Source organism: Nanorana parkeri, unplaced genomic scaffold, assembly GCF_000935625.1.
Source record: "Nanorana parkeri isolate BGI_ZX_2015 unplaced genomic scaffold, ASM93562v1 scaffold18, whole genome shotgun sequence".
Classification (NCBI taxonomy): domain Eukaryota; kingdom Metazoa; phylum Chordata; class Amphibia; order Anura; family Dicroglossidae; genus Nanorana; species Nanorana parkeri.
The window spans coordinates 2,356,270-2,373,027 of record NW_017306286.1 but is presented as its reverse complement, the minus strand read 5'-3'; the positions used below and the strand labels follow the sequence as shown (position 1 = coordinate 2,373,027).

The window sequence follows — 16,758 nt, the reverse complement described above, 5'->3', positions numbered from 1 at the left end:
ATGGGTTGGTGAACGTTCGCTGACCCACGAAGCGGTGTTGTCCCTTCAAGTGGCGCCCAGGGCTTGTGCCATACCCCGGATAAGCCACTGCTTTAAACTCAACAGGAAGTGAGAGTATATATTGTCAATGTGATGGAAATCAGCTCTTAGACAGCTGACATGGGAACAAGTGACAAGTGATCATTTCAATTATCCAATATGTGCAGATCAAAATAATAAACAGTAATGGGAATTTGCTTTTTATATAATTAGATAGTTGAAGTAAACACTTTTTTTTTTTTTTGGATTAAAGATTCTCAGCTCCTTTATTATATCAGCCTCAGTGTGTCTGTTGATGTTATTACCGTACTATAGCTCTACGTATGGATTTGAATATCACCATGATATCCATAAACTAAGCTTTGTACACAATGTGTAGACTATGTTTTTTGCATTTGAGACTATTTTATTGGGCACAAGATCTATGTTGTGTACTGACAACGATATGGAAAATAATAATTACCCATGTGTGGTGGCAACATTACAAATTGGATGGGAATAGCGACATGTGGACAACAGGAATTGAAGAAGCACTATCTACGTTAATAAAAAAGTATAAAATAAATATTTCTTTGTTCATTTAGTTGTGTGCAAAAAGGTTAACTTATCTGCCATGTTTTTAGTGCTCTCCATGTCCACGCTGGGGATGTTTTACCTTATGAGACAGGAACTGAGGAGCTCAAACTGAATTTACAATTCTTTACCAAATGCATTTTTTTTTACTACCCAAATCTTCTTTTTGAAGAGATTTTGATCACTTCCTGTGCCAGTGACCAATGTCTTTAGGACAGGAAGTAAGGACATCCTCCAATGGGAACACAAACAGCAATAAATTCATTAGAGCTTCTGACCTTCTTCTACCAGCTGAAAACAAAGTAAATAAAATAAGTAGAAAACTAAACAGAATCCTGGAATTATTATAAGTTACCACAGTATTTTTTAAATTGTGCTAGTAGTCGTTTAAACCACTTGTAAACCAAATGTTGTTGTAGTTTTAAAAGACTTCATTCAGCTGACTTTAAAAACATACTGCAGTTTTCATATTGAGGGTGTAACATTATTGAGGGTCACATTTCCTCGCCCCCCTCAAAGCACCCCCCCAGCTATTTACCTGATCATATAGATTATTTTTTACGTAAATGCAAACACCCCCCCCCTCTTCTCCCACCTCTGTCCCTCCTAAACAGGTTATACCCCTCTATATTAGTTCTTATCGACCACGCACAGCCAAGGTCTTGTAGATCTCAATGGAGCAGGAGCGTGGTGATTTCATTGCGCTTGCAGTCCATTGATAAATTCCTCAGTACTACCTCAGTATGAACCTGAGGCTGGAGGAGCCTGTGCTTTGCACCCACCGTGCAGGCTCCAGTGCAAAACAGTAATAATTGCACATTTTTTTTCTTTCTTCAATGCGTATGTATTTATTTTTTTGTAAAATGTGGACTATGCCTTTAACCCTTTCTCTGCCAGGGCCGTATCCCTTATGGCATTGGCTGTGGGCCGCATTCGTGAATCTCCTTCCTGCTGAATGAAGCTGGAAGCGACGCTGATTGCATCACTTCTGCCTTCTCAGCTGTCATTCCCCAGCTAGAGAAGACCCTAATGTCACCTTAAAGAGCACCTGCCACCACTAATATGCTATCACATAGGGGATTTCATTTATCAAAGTTTTTTTTTAACTCAAGTTAAAATACATTTTCAAATAGCAAAAAATATTTGTAAAGTCCTCTGCAAATGCATGCACTACACATGTTGGGTATCACCGTGTGCACCAGAGTGAGAGTAATAATTCTGGGGCCAATATTCATAGATAAGTCTAAACTGTACAGGTTTTTATAGAGTCCCCTATGGACAATTTGAGGTACCATATTTCATCACCGATTCACAGACACACACAATTTTAAGTTTGGCATGTTGGGGTATCTGTCTGCTCACCACAACCTCTTCCCTTTTTTTTAATAAAAAAAAGGGGGCATTAGATCGTGTTTTTGCGAACGTAAATTAACTTGTGTATTGTTTTCCTGAAATGTTGGGTTTGATAAAGAGATGCACTAATATCATGCGATGAAAAAAATTGTTACTGCCACCGTTTTATTCTACAGGGTCTGTGCTTTCAGGAAATATATAACTCATGGGGGTTTTAGTAATTTTCTGGTCTAAAATGGGGATTATACAATGGGTGCAACAATGATCTGGTAGTGAAAAGGTTAATAGGAAACACAACAAAAATGCAGCAAGAGTTTGTCCTGATGCACCTTATGCAATGCACATGTTCCACTGACAACAATGGCTTTCTAAAGAACATTTTCACTGTGCTAAAAAATCCAGCAATGTGTATGAACGTGCCCTTACTGTGAGCCCTATAGTTAGGCCCTGTGGGTGAAATGCGTCAGTGGTAAGGTCCAAGTGGGGCTGTGTACTTTTAAATAAAATAAAGCCTTATAGAGTACGTTCTGAAAGAGAGTCCAGCTGTGTTCTCTGCATTGTTTGGTTGTGAATCCTGAGTTTTGTGTAGAAATTAGATCTCTGCATACTTTGCAAGGATTGCACCATTCCCTCACGTGTTGTGCACAGGTCACACTCATCTCACCATATTGCAAGGAAAGGACATCTGACGTTTTGGCGGTTATGGAAAATCCTGGCATGCACAGGCTAAAATGGAAATTCAATTTGAATTATATTATAAATGGCTTCTATATCAATTATTTATATTCATTGTTTTTCCTCTTAGCAAAAGTGGATCTTCCTCTAAGCATCGTGCTTAAAGAGAACTTGTAAGGAAAGTAATACGGGCTCTGCTGGTGTTGACTTTTTCTTAAAGCAGAATTTCAGGCAAACGTGTTCTTAACCCTTGCAGTGGAGCTACCCCCACACTGCAAGATTTAAGTGCTTGTTTTTGTCTAGGTGCGAAAAAAAAGTTATACTCATCTGAACTGCCAAGCCCGGCTGGCTGCTTCTCCAGTCACTGAAGCCTCTCTCTTCCTACACGGCAGCATTGGAATGCTCCTCAGCGTCTTCAAGTCTATACACTGTGTATAGAACATGTTGGTTTATGGGACCTTAGACCACTGCAGCAGAGGGGGGAGAGAAGCTCTAGGGTCTGGGCTAAGAGCAAGCCGACTCCAAGAATTGGGTAAGTATAATTTTTTTTTGGCACCTAGACAAAAATGAGCACTTAACCCTTGCAGTGAGGGGGTAGCCCCACTGCAAGGGTTAGGAACACTTTTGCCTGGAGTACTGCTTTAACGGTGTGCATTCCAGGGCTGTGATTCTGAATCTTGTTTTACTGCATAATCAGTCACTGACCTAGTGCTAGTCTTGAAGGTTGGATATTCAGACTTCTGTATAGATTTTCTGAAGTGGGCTTTGATCTGGATCAGGGTGGTCCTGGAGCCTGCACCTTAAAAAATAGGTTGGAAATGGCAGCTACCAACTTTCGATCTTTACGGGTTCACTTTTAATGTAAAAAGAATTCAGATTTTGCTTTATAGTCCTAAGTTCTGATGGGTGGCCTGGAGTGCCTCTCAGACAATGCCCGTTCTGATGGGTGGCCTAGAGTGCCTCTCGAACAATGCCCGTTCTGATGGGTGGCCTGGAGTGCCTCTCGGACAATGCCCGTTCTGATGGGTGGCCTGGAGTGCCTCTCGGACAATGCCCGTTCTGATGGGTGGCCGAACAATGCCAGTTCTGATGGGTGGCCTGGAGTGCCTCTCGAACAATGCCCGTTCTGATGGGTGGCCTGGAGTGCCTCTCGAACGGTGCCCATTCTGATGGGTGGCCTGGGGTGCCTCTCTAACAGTGCCCATTCTGATGGGTGGCCTCGGGTGCCTCTCGACCGGTGGCCGTTCTGATGGGTGGCCTGGGGTGCCTCTCCAACAGTGCCCATTCTGATGGGTGGCCTCGGGTGCCTCTCGAACGGTGGCCATTCTGATGGGTGGCCTGGGGTGCCTCTCCAACAGTGCCCATTCTGATGGGTGGCCTGGGGTGCCTCTCGAACGGTGCCCGTTCTCCAAGAACATTGTAAACAAATGTAATAATTATTTCTATGTTCACACATTTTTTACAAGAGATAAAATGTCAACATTTAAGACAACCATGGCCAAAGGAAAGCTTCGAAAGACATTTAATAATCAATTCACAATAAGTTCACCAAATCTTTGTGATGGGAAAACATGCAATTTGTTTTAAAGGAACGTATAGTGTTATCCTTGTGTATATTTTCTTTTTCATGTTCAGGACTTGCAATGCACTTCAAAAATAGCGTTTGTATCTTCTTCATTTGGTAACTATAACATATTACTTATAAATATTTACTAGCTACAGCCCACAGTTGGGAACCTAGGGTTTGCAACTGCAGTACTTCACCAAAAGGACATACTGCTATGATGTGAATAGACTGTGTAATTTAAAGAACTCCGAGCATATGAAATCTTAACCTTTACAATGGGGCTACCCCTGCACTGAAAGGGTTAAGTGCTTGTTTTGTCTAGGGAGCTAAAATAACAAGGTTATATTTACCCGAATCTCGTACCCGGCTGACTGCTTGACTAGTCCCTGCACAATGCTTCCCCCTCCGCTCCAGCATTAGAATGTCTCTTAGTGTCATGTCCTGTACGCTGTATTGGATGTGATTTACCTCACGGTTTCTTAGACTGATGGGGTGAAGGGGAGCAAGGCTGCAGGGACCAGTCTAGCAGCCAGGCATGCTCCATGTTCTGGATAGTATATCTTTGTTAATTTAGTCTCCTAGACAAAATGAGCACTCAACCCTTGTATAGCCCCACTGCAAGGGTTAAGTTTTCACCTGCCCGGTTTCTGTTCACAACATGCATGCAGCTGAATGATTCAAAGGAGGGCTAACTTCCATGCCACTTTCTAGCTCATAAGGATTTTTGAGTAATGTACTGTATATGGTCAGCTTAGATCCTTTTTATGTTTTGGATACAGTGATGAAGGAAGAACCTATGGTGTGATTCACTGCTATCTGGGACAGTTTCTTGCCCTGGTAATAAAGGTTTCATCAGACAAGGAGGCGAAGGTAATTTAACAACACAGACAGAAATAAAAATGCTTTTTTATATAGTAGAGTAGAGAAAGGCTAGAACCCCTGTCACTTATTCCTGCATGTTTCCCTGTTTTCAGATTTTCCCTCAATTGCTGTCTTGTAAAACTGTTGTCAAAGTGAAAGAAAGTAAAGGCAAATCTCTCTAAATGAGCCCCAGATAGCATTCAAATCTGAATGGAGGTTCTAATCCTTACCCAAAAGGAAATACAATGTTTTACACTTCAAACTAAAGCAGACAAGTCGGCATTTCTGGGCTTTCTTGCTAGAAAGCCCAGCATACTCTGCAAAAAAATATCATGAATGTATCCATGTTTTTTTTTTTTAACAAGAAATAAACATTGTATATACAATTGTAGTTTATAAACCTGCAAATATAAAAAAAAACCTGAAGCTTCCCAAAACCTTTTATTTTTTTTGCAACCGTACATCTATGATTGTCTGCTCCTCTGTGGGCTTGTTCTTGTTTACAGCTCACTTCACCACAGAAGGACTCAAATGTGCACCAGAATTGCCAAATAATTAGCTTACTCTTCTGCTGAGTTCTTTAAACTCTTAATGCAGCATCATTCAGCTTCAGACAGGGAGAATTGCACACGGGCCATAGGGTGAACCTAAAGGTAGAAACACAGGATTGGGTTTTGCACTTGGGTGACCTGAGGCTTCAGAGCCTAGATATAGTTTGTTCTCTAATGGAAAGTGGCATGTATGCTTGTTTTTTTAAAATATATATATAATTGCACCTCATAGTTGGTCATATTTGGACAGATGTTTCCCTGGGAAACGCCTCAGTTTACCTTGTGGTTCTCTTGAAGTGCATTTAGTGCTTGCTTAGTTATTCCTTTAGTGATGAGTAGAGGTAATAACCGCTCCATCAAATGGAGATTTTCCAACAGTTTAGGAAACTCTCCGTGTATAGTAAAGCACACTATTGAACCAAGGCTGGGATTAGGCTCTTCTGGCTGCTTTTACAACACAGCACAGAGACAGATTAAGATTTTTTACTAGACAGGTTAGATTTTTTACTAGTTCTCCATGCAAATATGAATTCAAGTGGTTGCAACACAGACTAAAACTTATTTAATTTTGGCGAAGAATTGGCCAAAATTCAAACCATCTATGGTCAGCTTAAAGTGAAACTTTACTCCAAAATAACTTTCTCCCATTGCATACCTCCCTCCTCCATAGGGATAGATAACCGACACCTTTTAGTTTGTGTGTGTTTTTATTTACTTTCAGAAACCTCCTGGAATATGCACTTCACATTGTTCAGGAGGCTTCAGCTTCTACCAGCAGTGGAATAGAGTACACCTTAGAACACCTGTCAGGTTTTTATTGCTGTCTGTACCCCTCTAGGGAGATTCACCCCTCTATTTGTTCTGGTGACCGTTAACAATGAAATTTGAAGGAAAAGCCCAAATTTTGGGTTGTCAACATGAATAGATGGGACATCTCCCCAATGGGACACAGATGGCAGGAAAATGCCGACGGGTTATAACCCTTCCTTGCTTTATCCAAAAGTAAAAAAAAGTTTGGCCTCACTTGTACTTTAAAACACAAATTCACACAGGGGACAAAGATCTGCTAATACTTTGAGGGATAGGAAGGGTCTCCCAAATTTGAACACTGACGTATTACAGCAAGTACACTGAAGTATTACAGCAAGTATTGTGATTTACCTTTTAACCTTTCTTGATTTATTTTGCAACATGGTAACCTTATGCATTGTTTCATCTTTATGCTTGAATGGAATTGTTTGGGTTTGTGTCAATGTTGTAAAACCATGTGACTTAATTTATGTTCATGTACAGCAGTAGTTCTAATCCCATAAAAGGTACAGGAAGAGCAAAAAAGAATTTCACATGTTGTACATGCCTTCAACAATACTTCATTCTGCTATGGTCTGTGTGATTGCATGACATAGTTATCAAAAACGCATGAATCCATTTCCTGCACACCACCACCACCTCCTCTCCCAATCGTTTTTAACTATGATCTCATTTGTATATAAACACATATGTAATAGGCCTAAAGGGAAGTTCAAATGTCACTGTGTTTAGAACGAAAACAGCGGCCTGATATCATAACCGATGTAAACTGTTTATGCAGAGATTGGAGATTTTTTTTTAATTTTCTTTTTATATTCCACTTATAATTATTAGACTTAAATACTTTAATAGGTATCTGTCAAATCTCTTGATACTAGGCTAAAAAAAATAAATCATCATTTTCATGTTTCAATACATAATATTTGATGCCATTGGTTGTGCGCTGATGCTGGCAGGTTGGATCATCTGCCAGGTTCTTCTATCACCTGGGTGAAGGGCCGCTGACCTATTTGCTCACCTGTCACAGCCAATACAGTGTGGACTTTCTTTGTTGAAGCTTGCATTTAGTTTACATTACACAGATTACACCCATAGAATCCCCTGCTGCGCAGGAATGAGACTTCATGACAACAGATACAGAATTAGGAATACATATGTAAGTACAAAGCATAGAAAAGAAAGTGGGTTATGATTTACCTCATCAGTATCTGGGCAAATTCCCTTGCCCCTACCCTGCTGTGTCAGAGCCCTTGCTTTATTGCTTTAACAGAGTAGGGCTTCTGGGTATTAAGGAGCACGTGACCTGCCCTTGTAATAGTGCTCCAGCCTGTTTGGCCAATCCCATCCAGGTCAGCTCTGACATCATCCAACCTTAAAGCCTTAAAGTAGTATTAAACTCTCAAACTTTTTTTCAATAATAAATCTGATCAATCAAATATATCTTTCTCAGCAAAGTAGTTCTTTTGAAATTTTGCCCAAGCACTTAGTCATGATGTTTCAGAACAGCTCCAACTCTCTCAGCCCAGCTTCCCAGAACTTCCCATTCAAAAGATCACAAGAGACAGAGCAGTCTCCAGCAAATGTCCATCTACTAGCTTTGTAGGAGAAAAAATGGAGGGAGGAGTGGGAAGTAAGGGTGAGGGAAGTGTCTTGCCTTGCTGTGCCTGTGTGTGTGTTTTTGAAGACACACACACAGCTTACTAGCACACACAAGGGTGACTCCATAGGACCCTGCAAAGGAAATGAGCCCCCCTAAAACAGGATATCAAGGCGAGTGCTCATGGGACCAGCTGATTCGGCAGGAAGCTAAAACATTTAACCATCAAGCAGCAGCATCCATTGTAAGGGATTTTAATTAACATTTTAAATAGCTTAAAAATCTTTTGACTTTAATATCACTTTAAAGTTTACATGGACTGGAGTCCTGCAGCAGAAAAGTGATCTGGGAGGATGAATAGTTAAGTATACCTTGCTGGAGAGGTGGGTGACTGTGTCTCTGTACAGCTGGCCATACACCAGTTGCATTTCTTTAAACAAAAAATAGTTCTAATAGTTAATGGGGTCAAATTGATGATTCATTTCGACAAAGTGATGAAAAAAATTAAAAGGAGCAGCTTCATTCATTCCAAAATCGTTTGTTAAAATCAAACAAAACTTCAAAAATGTTGGTCACGTCTCTGATAGCGTTATCGAATGTTCTGACAAGTTTTTTTTTTAAGCATGAACACCTACCATTGTGTGGTCAGATATCATCATTTTGGGTGAGCTAAACATGTCTCCATATATGTTGGACCTGGTCTGTGTGTGATGACATCACAGCTGTGGCTGCTGGACCGGGTGCCGAAGAGGTCCAGTGGTCACAGCTGTGATGTTATACAGTGCAGGACGCCGAGGACCACAACCTGGAGTGCTAGAGAGAAAAGGTGGGAGCCAACCACCAGGGGAGTAAGGGAGATGGTAAGATTCTTGGTACGCTAGGCAAAAAGGACCATTTAACCCTTGCAGTGTGTAGGGGGAAACCCTATGCTAGGGTAATTTTTTCATCTTTAGAAGACGAAACTCCTACATGGTTAGTCTGTAAAGAACTGGAGATGTCCACAGCGGAGTAAACCTGAAAACTGGAGTTCAGCTTTAAAAAAATAAACCTTAGAATTATGTGAAAATGAGTGGTCTTGAAGGGTGATGGCTAGACAAATCTTTTTTATAACATGTAGTTTTATTTGTGTGTCTTTCTCCGTGGAAAGTCCACCATTTATAAACATCTTGTAGGATTTTATATAAGAGCACATGTATGTAGAATGCTGGCTGGTTTTCAATTACACTGTAACTTTCCAGGTGGTATTATCCTGTTCATATTTTGCAAGTCTTGACAGGCGCTAGAGACCAGTGTCGTCATAATCCAGAGCTTTCACACCGTATAAATAGTATCGTTTAACTCGCTCTTGGCTCTGGACTTTTGAAAAAGAAATATGTGCTGTAATATATTGTACTTGTGTGTAGGCTTTTATTTACAATTATTATATTTTAAATTCAGATACAGAAATGTGAACTAAAATGTATTTTGCTTATCCTACAGAGAATTGTTCTTTTTATAATCCGTACCTGTGTTCGCTCAAAATATAAGGCAGGATTGTATACATGCAGCCCTTTAGCTTGTGGAGCTCTAAAGCAGCATTTCTCACCTTGTTTCAGGCACGGCACCCTTTGAAAGTTTTAAATATCTCAAGGCACCCCAGTCTAAAATGTAATGGATTTTAAGGGGGAACCCCACACAAGAGTCCCTGGACCAGCACACACGCCGGGAAATTTGGATATTGTAGCCGAGAACGAGCACTATAAAACTCAGACATGTATAGGGAAACCCAGAGGGACCCCGGGCCCGCACAACACAGAGTACTTACTCAGGTCGTAGATCGCTATTCAGCACATCCATAGTCCATTATGAGTAACCTGTGTAGGAATGAGGGAGAAGGAGAGGAGGAGGCTGAGACATGGGGAAGACTGAGAGGAACTACAGAAAAAGGGGATATCCTGTGTGAGGAGAGAGAAAGCATGTGTTGGGGAACGCACGCTGTGTGACACGAGGACCATCTACCACTCTGTATTGCAGAGTCAGCTCTCTAATTAGGTGGCCGTTCTCTCCTCGGCCCCAGCTAGTGGCTGCCTGATTAGGGAACCGCTGGTACCTCTGCCGTATTGTGTACAGCCCAGCCGGCCCAGATTACCATCGGGCCTACTGAGGCACTCCGGACCAGCCGGCTTATTTTCAGTGGTGGGCCTGGAGCTGGCCCTGCAGTAGCCACTATGCGAAATGCCCCTGGACCAGGGCTATGGCAGCGGATTGGTAGATTACAGTAGGACAATGAAGGATTTGCTTGCAGGGGAGTATGTTTTCTGGTGAGAGGCCAGCATAAGAGGTGATGGGAAAAAAAAACGGGTAGGGGGGGCTGGGGGAATGTCCTTAAAGTTCCTCTTTCAGACTTCGTTCACACCAGACACAATACGTCCCAGCCTGATTTTGGCCGGATGGCACTGCATCGCATTGCGGCCGGCTCACTATGTTGTGGGGCAGGAGGGGGTGTGGCGGTCCATTGAAGTGAATGGCACCGTAGCCACGCCCTCCAGCCACAGTGCGATCGGCCTTGCATTCCTATGTGGCCGATCGCATTGCAGCCTGATGGCGTGGCTATGGTGCCATTCACTTCACTGGACCGCCATGCCCCCTCCTGCCCCACAACATAGTGTGCCGGCCGCAATGTGATGCAGTGCCATCCGACCAGAATCACGTCGGAAAACACTGTGTCTGGTGTGAACGAGGCCTAATTATAAGTGCATCTACACTTCTAGTTTTCTCCTAGTCCCCCGGCAAAGCACCACACTTACCTGTTGTTCCTGCCAGTGATTTCCACCTATTGCAGCTTCCTATGATAGATGATGCTGCACAGCTCCTGAATTCAGACAAGAGTAGCTGGTCAGTTAGCACCTGGCCACACCCTGTGATGCCCACTGCTGGATTGACAACACTGGCTTCGATATGACATACCTTGAGACATAATGGAGATTTGGTTTGGTCAGAAAAGGAAAGTTTATGAAGCTTGTTCCTCACATGCTTACTGGATCTAGAACTTGTTTAGACTATCGTATAGGAGTCTTTAGTTGTGTTTTTTAAATTCTCAATGATAAAACAGCATTTTATTCCTACACACCTGACAGGTTTTGTTTAGCTTAAATTTGCAGCAAGTTACTTCCCATGTAATCAAAATGTGACCTCTTCTAGTAATTATATCGAAACATATACCAAGCAACAGGTTAGTGTGTGCAATTTGAGTTCATGATTTTGTAACATGATGTGCAATGAAAGAACTGTATAAAGAATACTTTATAATTTAACTTAAAAAAAAGTTTAACTGCAGTTGTCTGGGTCTAGAAAATGACATGTTTTCCTCCTATTTATAGTGAAAATAAAAGAGAGCCTGTTTTTTGTGGCATTCAGGCTGTGTTCCTAACCACATATGGGCTCAGTTTGGCTAGTGGTTTACAGTATAGTCTATAATGAGGACATATGTGAAGAGCAGTGTGTTATTGTAGACTTTATGTATCTGAAATGTGAAACATCAGGCAAAGCTGGAAAACATATATGGGGACTGAGTTGAAGTGTATGTAAAGGCAAACTTTTTTTTAAAAGAATGCGGAAGGGTTCGACCCTCTGCCAAGTTTCTATTTTTGTTTGTGTCCCTGGTAGAGAGATTCATCTCGCTATCTGTCCTGGTGAATATTTTCCCTGAGACCTGAAAGTGATAGGAAAACCAAATATTTATAGTGGTCACAAGAACAATAGGTAATGTTAAATTGTATGTTGGGGACAAGTGTTCCAGTGACAACTGTCCCTCACTTTAGGGAGATTCTCTAATTTCCTGCTGCATCTGCATGTGGACCTAACAGAAGTGTTTGATATCTCCTGTACAATCTCCAGACTCTGACCAGCTTTTGTAACATGCCTACAATCTCTGAGCAGCTAATGTAACATACCTGCAGTATCTGATCAGCAATGTAGAATGCCTTCATTCTCTGACCTGCTAATGTAACATCCCTGCAGTCGCTGAACGTATTCTGTATCATAAAAAATATCCTGTACAGCCCCTTCATGTTTGGGGGCTACGTTTTGAGGCACCCTAAATCAATTAAGGTGTGTGTGTGTGTGTGTGTGTGTGTGTGTGTGTGTGTGTGTGCACATGGAGATACACTGATGATTGATATCACTTTTGTGATATATCACGTGTTGGTGTTGGAAATACTAAAATCAGTTCACCTAATGCATGTTCTGTACATTGTACAGTTGCTACATTCCTCTTATCATATACCCTTTATATTTGCTATAAGTGCTGCAAAAGATCTTGTGTAATATTTTGCATTCGTTCCACTTATGCAATGTTTTGTTTCTTTTCAGCAGGTCAGTCAAGCATGACCGATCCCTCAAACCTCCCCAAAAAAAGTGCATCTTTAGATATTGATGAAAGTCAAGGGGATGATGGATCAACACATAATGACACTTTTCCGCTCTCGTCCTTGGCCAACTTGTTTGAGAATGAAGAGGGGGCAGTACCCACAGAGGTGATCCGAACTCCACAGCCTCCAGGAGATGGAAAACACAACCTCAGAATCAGATTTCAAGGTGCATTCAAAAAGGGCATTGGCAATCCTATGGATCTTTTGGAATCTACCATTTATGAATCCTCTGTGGTCCCAGGGCCGAAGAAAGCACCTATGGACTCTTTGTTTGACTATGGGACCTACCATCACCCTACAGAAAACCGACGACGGCGGAAGAAAATACTTGCAGAGTAAGTAACAACATATGACTATTGCATGTGCACTGTGTGTGTTTTAAGTGGAATTTCCGACAATTATTTTTCTAGTTTTGTATAGAGTGATGTATACATATGTTCTCATTGGGGAGGTTCTCACTCTCGGTTTATAGAAGAGTGGCAACAGAAAAAGACCAAGTGGTCAATCGAGTCTGTCTCTTTTTTTTGTTTTTGTATTTTACATTTTGAGACTGTATTTGTTTTTACATTTCTGACTGATTATAAAACTATGTTTATACTAAGCATGTTTTAATTCACCTACCATTGATTAACTCACTACCTGTGCTGGAAGCTGTTTCAAACATCCATTACTGTGTTTGTAAAATAATTCTTTCTAAGGTTAGTTTTGAGCCTTCCTTGGTGCTGGATGCCAGTTATCACTGACGGCTTGCAATTTCTGCCTCTACACGTGCCTTGACCTTTAGTCACCGATTCCTAGTACCATTTAGGAATGGCGCTGGTCTAAATGGCTGCCTTACTAGCAGCGTTTTAATAATGCAGCTAGGGGGACCAAGCGGTTAAATATCTTATGTTCCCCCTTTCTCTCCTTTCCTTGAGGCTGTACATATTAAGGTCAATGTCAGGAGAAAAGCAAAAAAAACTATGTTGTGGTTTTCTGCAAAACATGCACGTTTACCATGCTTTATCCCTTCTGGCCCCTTTCAAATGGGCGGTCCGATTTGGGTCTGCCTGTCAGTTTTTCAGATGGACCTGATTACTCCCGGCTCTGGCCGGGTCCGGCAAAACAGATGGTACAGTTTTCAGTTTCAACGGACTGGATTGTGCCGGATCGGGGCTAATCTTATGTAAACGGGCACATGTCCATTTACATCAGATTCCCTATAGACCACCATGGGGTCAGGCAGCTTCATATCCGTACTGCTGTGATTAGGAGAAGATCTGTGCACTTATCCTCTTATCCTCTTCTGATCTGAAAGGGGCCTTAAAGGAAACCCTCCGATTTTTTTTTTTTGCCTATATCTACTGCTAGCAAGCAGTAGATTTACATTTTTAATGTCACTTTGAAGACCCTGCAAGTAAAGACAAATATCTAATGATTCTACACTCTTAGCTGAAATAACAACTTGCTGCCGCAGGAAGTGATTTCAGCTAAGAGTGTGGAATCATTCAAGAAACTCCTAGACCAGTTCCTCGGAGACCGTAACATAAAGGGGTACCAGTACTCTTAAGAGCAAAATCACACATGTACTCATATACGCGCACACACCTGCTCAAACATAAATGCACACACGCAATAGGTTGGACTTGATGGACTTATGTCTTTATTCAACCTCAAATACTATGTAACTATGTAATGATGTGCCAGAAATAAACTTAGATCCTAAGTCCTGTTTTGGTTAACAACACAGACAATTTTTGTAAATGAAGTGGGTCAGCCCCAGAGCAATGAACCACATTCTAGGTGTGCTGGTGCAGTGCCATTCATTCTGAATGTTTTCTAAATCTAGCTTTCCCTCAACATAAACATTATACCCAGTTTTCATTGATGCCACTGTTTTATTCCTGCCGCTGATATACATTTGTCACCTTTTTTATTTAACAGATTTTTTCCTTTCCTCCTCTTTCTGTGATTTAGCAGCACCATGTTTGGCCTCCTGCTGTTTATATTCACTTTCCTATTGACTACACCCTCTGTTTACTTGTATCTCATGTATGCTGATTTTCTTTACTTTACTATCCTACTGACCTCTGTAGTGAAGCATTCTATATTTGCCTCTAGAATGGCCACTAAAGGGTGTGGCCACTGAGGGGTGTGGTCACTGAGGGGCGCTGTAAAGCTTTCTCGCACAGGGCGCCTAAAGGCCTAAGGCCGGCCCTGATGGTGCTTATTGAGAACTGACTCCAGCCCCTTTATACAGTACTATGACCATTGTCACCAGAATAGAATGTGAGGGGGAATCCAAAAGCCATTATGGTTGTCCCTGGAATAGGGATAGGGGTGATCTCTTCTAATGGGGCCTGCTTTTGGTTTATACGTTTAAACATGGGACTTCCACTCTATTCCATATAAGCCTGTTGGTTAGCAAGTGAGAGAAAATCTTTGAGGACACAGGCAGCAATACATATTTAATTTTAACTCGTCCCCTTTTTTCTACTTTATTCCAGTTTTATATGATTATTAATTTAATCTCATTGCTGAGCATAAAAGAAATGTACCAATAATATAGTTTCCATGATATACTATGAGCAGCGTATCCATACAGGCCCTCTGGGAAAGCAATCATTTATCATTAATATTGTAAATATGAGTCAACTTCTGCAAGTTAAGGGATACATGTTCCAAGCCCCATTAAGCTTCTGCAAGTTAAAGGATACAGGCTATAAGCCCCATCTAAGCTGGCATTTAGCAAAATGTAGCTTGCAAGCTCCAACGGAGAATCACTGCTATAGAGAAATAAATCAGCACAGGCCTTAGGATGTGTGGTTTTATTTGTATTTGAGGTAGTTGTTGGGTTAGTGCAGATGGGTCTGAGAGTACAAACGGTCTCATTAAATTGCTACGGTCAACCACTATGAGGGTCTGTGTCCACTGGCTTTGGGCTTGTGTCAATGGCGTCAGTTTAACATCAATTTGAGATGCTTCTGAGTTCCTTCCGAATTCATTGGCTGGTGCATTTGATCATCAACTGACTGGCATTTGACCTGCTTCAAGTTTTGCATTCCCATAGACTTGTATGAGATTGCAAAACCTGTCTTGCGCATGCAAATGCCCGTTGACACAGGCTCTGACTGACTATATACCAAGATGCTTTCTATAGTTTCTGCTACACTAGGACTTAAAAAGCATTAATAAGTATTACTTAAGCTGTCCAACCTCATTGATGTAGTTAATAGATATTTTAAAACATGCAAGGACATGTAGAATCTGCATCTTCCTTGTTACTGTGGCAGTATATAACTCTTTTTAATGACAGAAAACTTGTTCTCCGGTGAAACACACAGCTAATGTTGCTGTCAGAAGCCAGGCACAGCAGGGTGCCAGATCTTCTTATTTTTACATTCAACGTTGTTGGAACTCCTCCAGAGCCCCCTAATTTTTTTCGAAAAACCACACTTCCTGGTATGGGAGGCAGGTGGTAGTAGTAGTATCCACATCCCACAGTGTAATGATTGGTGCATAAGCAATCAAGCCTTTTAATCGGGAGAAATAATAAAAATTTAGAAAATTGAGTGGCAAGACACCAGAAGAGTGAGTCCCCTGCGTAAGGCTTTCTTCTAGTCAGATGAGAGGAAGCTGGTATCGTTCCAAACAGCTAAGGATTGTTTTTTTTTCCATTGCAGTAAATATGGAAAATGAAATTAAAAAAAAATCAGTTGCAAAGCTCTGCATCTATCAGACAATAGCCTAAAATATTTCAAACTCAAACTCAAAGAAAGTACAGTGTATCATAAAACAGACTAATGTCCTCCTCTCCCTACACATCTGTAGAATCCTCCCTTTGGGTAAAAGCTCCCTCATTACAAAGTGTTTAGCTGGGTTTTTTATGTGACGGCGTTTGGTGTCTGTGTGTACATTGAGACAGAATGTTGATCTTCTCAATAATTCATTGCGGAAATGAATGTTCTCGTTCTGTGCTTAGTGGCTTATTCCGCTGAGTAGTCTAAACCCCAGTGTTCTTTTTTCAGCCTCTACCCAATATATTCCAGTAGTCTTTCTTGAATTCCTTTCTTCCTTTTGTAAACTAGTAGGCCATGTACACTGTTCTGTAAAGTGGGACTAATTCATAAAGACTGCAGGAAAGTAAAAGGGAGGTGTCACCCATAGCATCCAGTAATATTTAGGTGCATTTTCCTGGCCAGGTTAATAGTGTATTTTTTTTCCCCACTTTTACAGTCAAATAAAAAAAAAACCTCTCTACATTTTTGTTATTTGTATCTATTTGCATAGCATACAAAAAAAATATTTTAAAAACAAATATTTTTTTACCTTTTTTTTTTTTAT

The 16,758-nt window shown here is 41.2% G+C and overlaps 1 protein-coding gene across 2 annotated transcripts in view; it reads left to right on the top strand.

Annotated features, from left to right (window-relative positions):
- TRPV4 (transient receptor potential cation channel subfamily V member 4) overlaps positions 1-16,758 on the top strand; it is a 66,374-nt gene that overhangs the window by 3,187 nt on the left and 46,429 nt on the right. The window contains exon 2 of one of the 2 annotated variants that reach the window (XM_018560982.1): positions 12,380-12,770. In XM_018560982.1, the coding sequence (XP_018416484.1) occupies positions 12,391-12,770 (380 nt within the window). In that variant the 5' untranslated portion in view covers positions 12,380-12,390. Of the gene's footprint in view, positions 1-12,376; positions 12,771-16,758 lie in introns of both variants that reach the window. The other variant, XM_018560975.1, reaches the window with a different exon arrangement.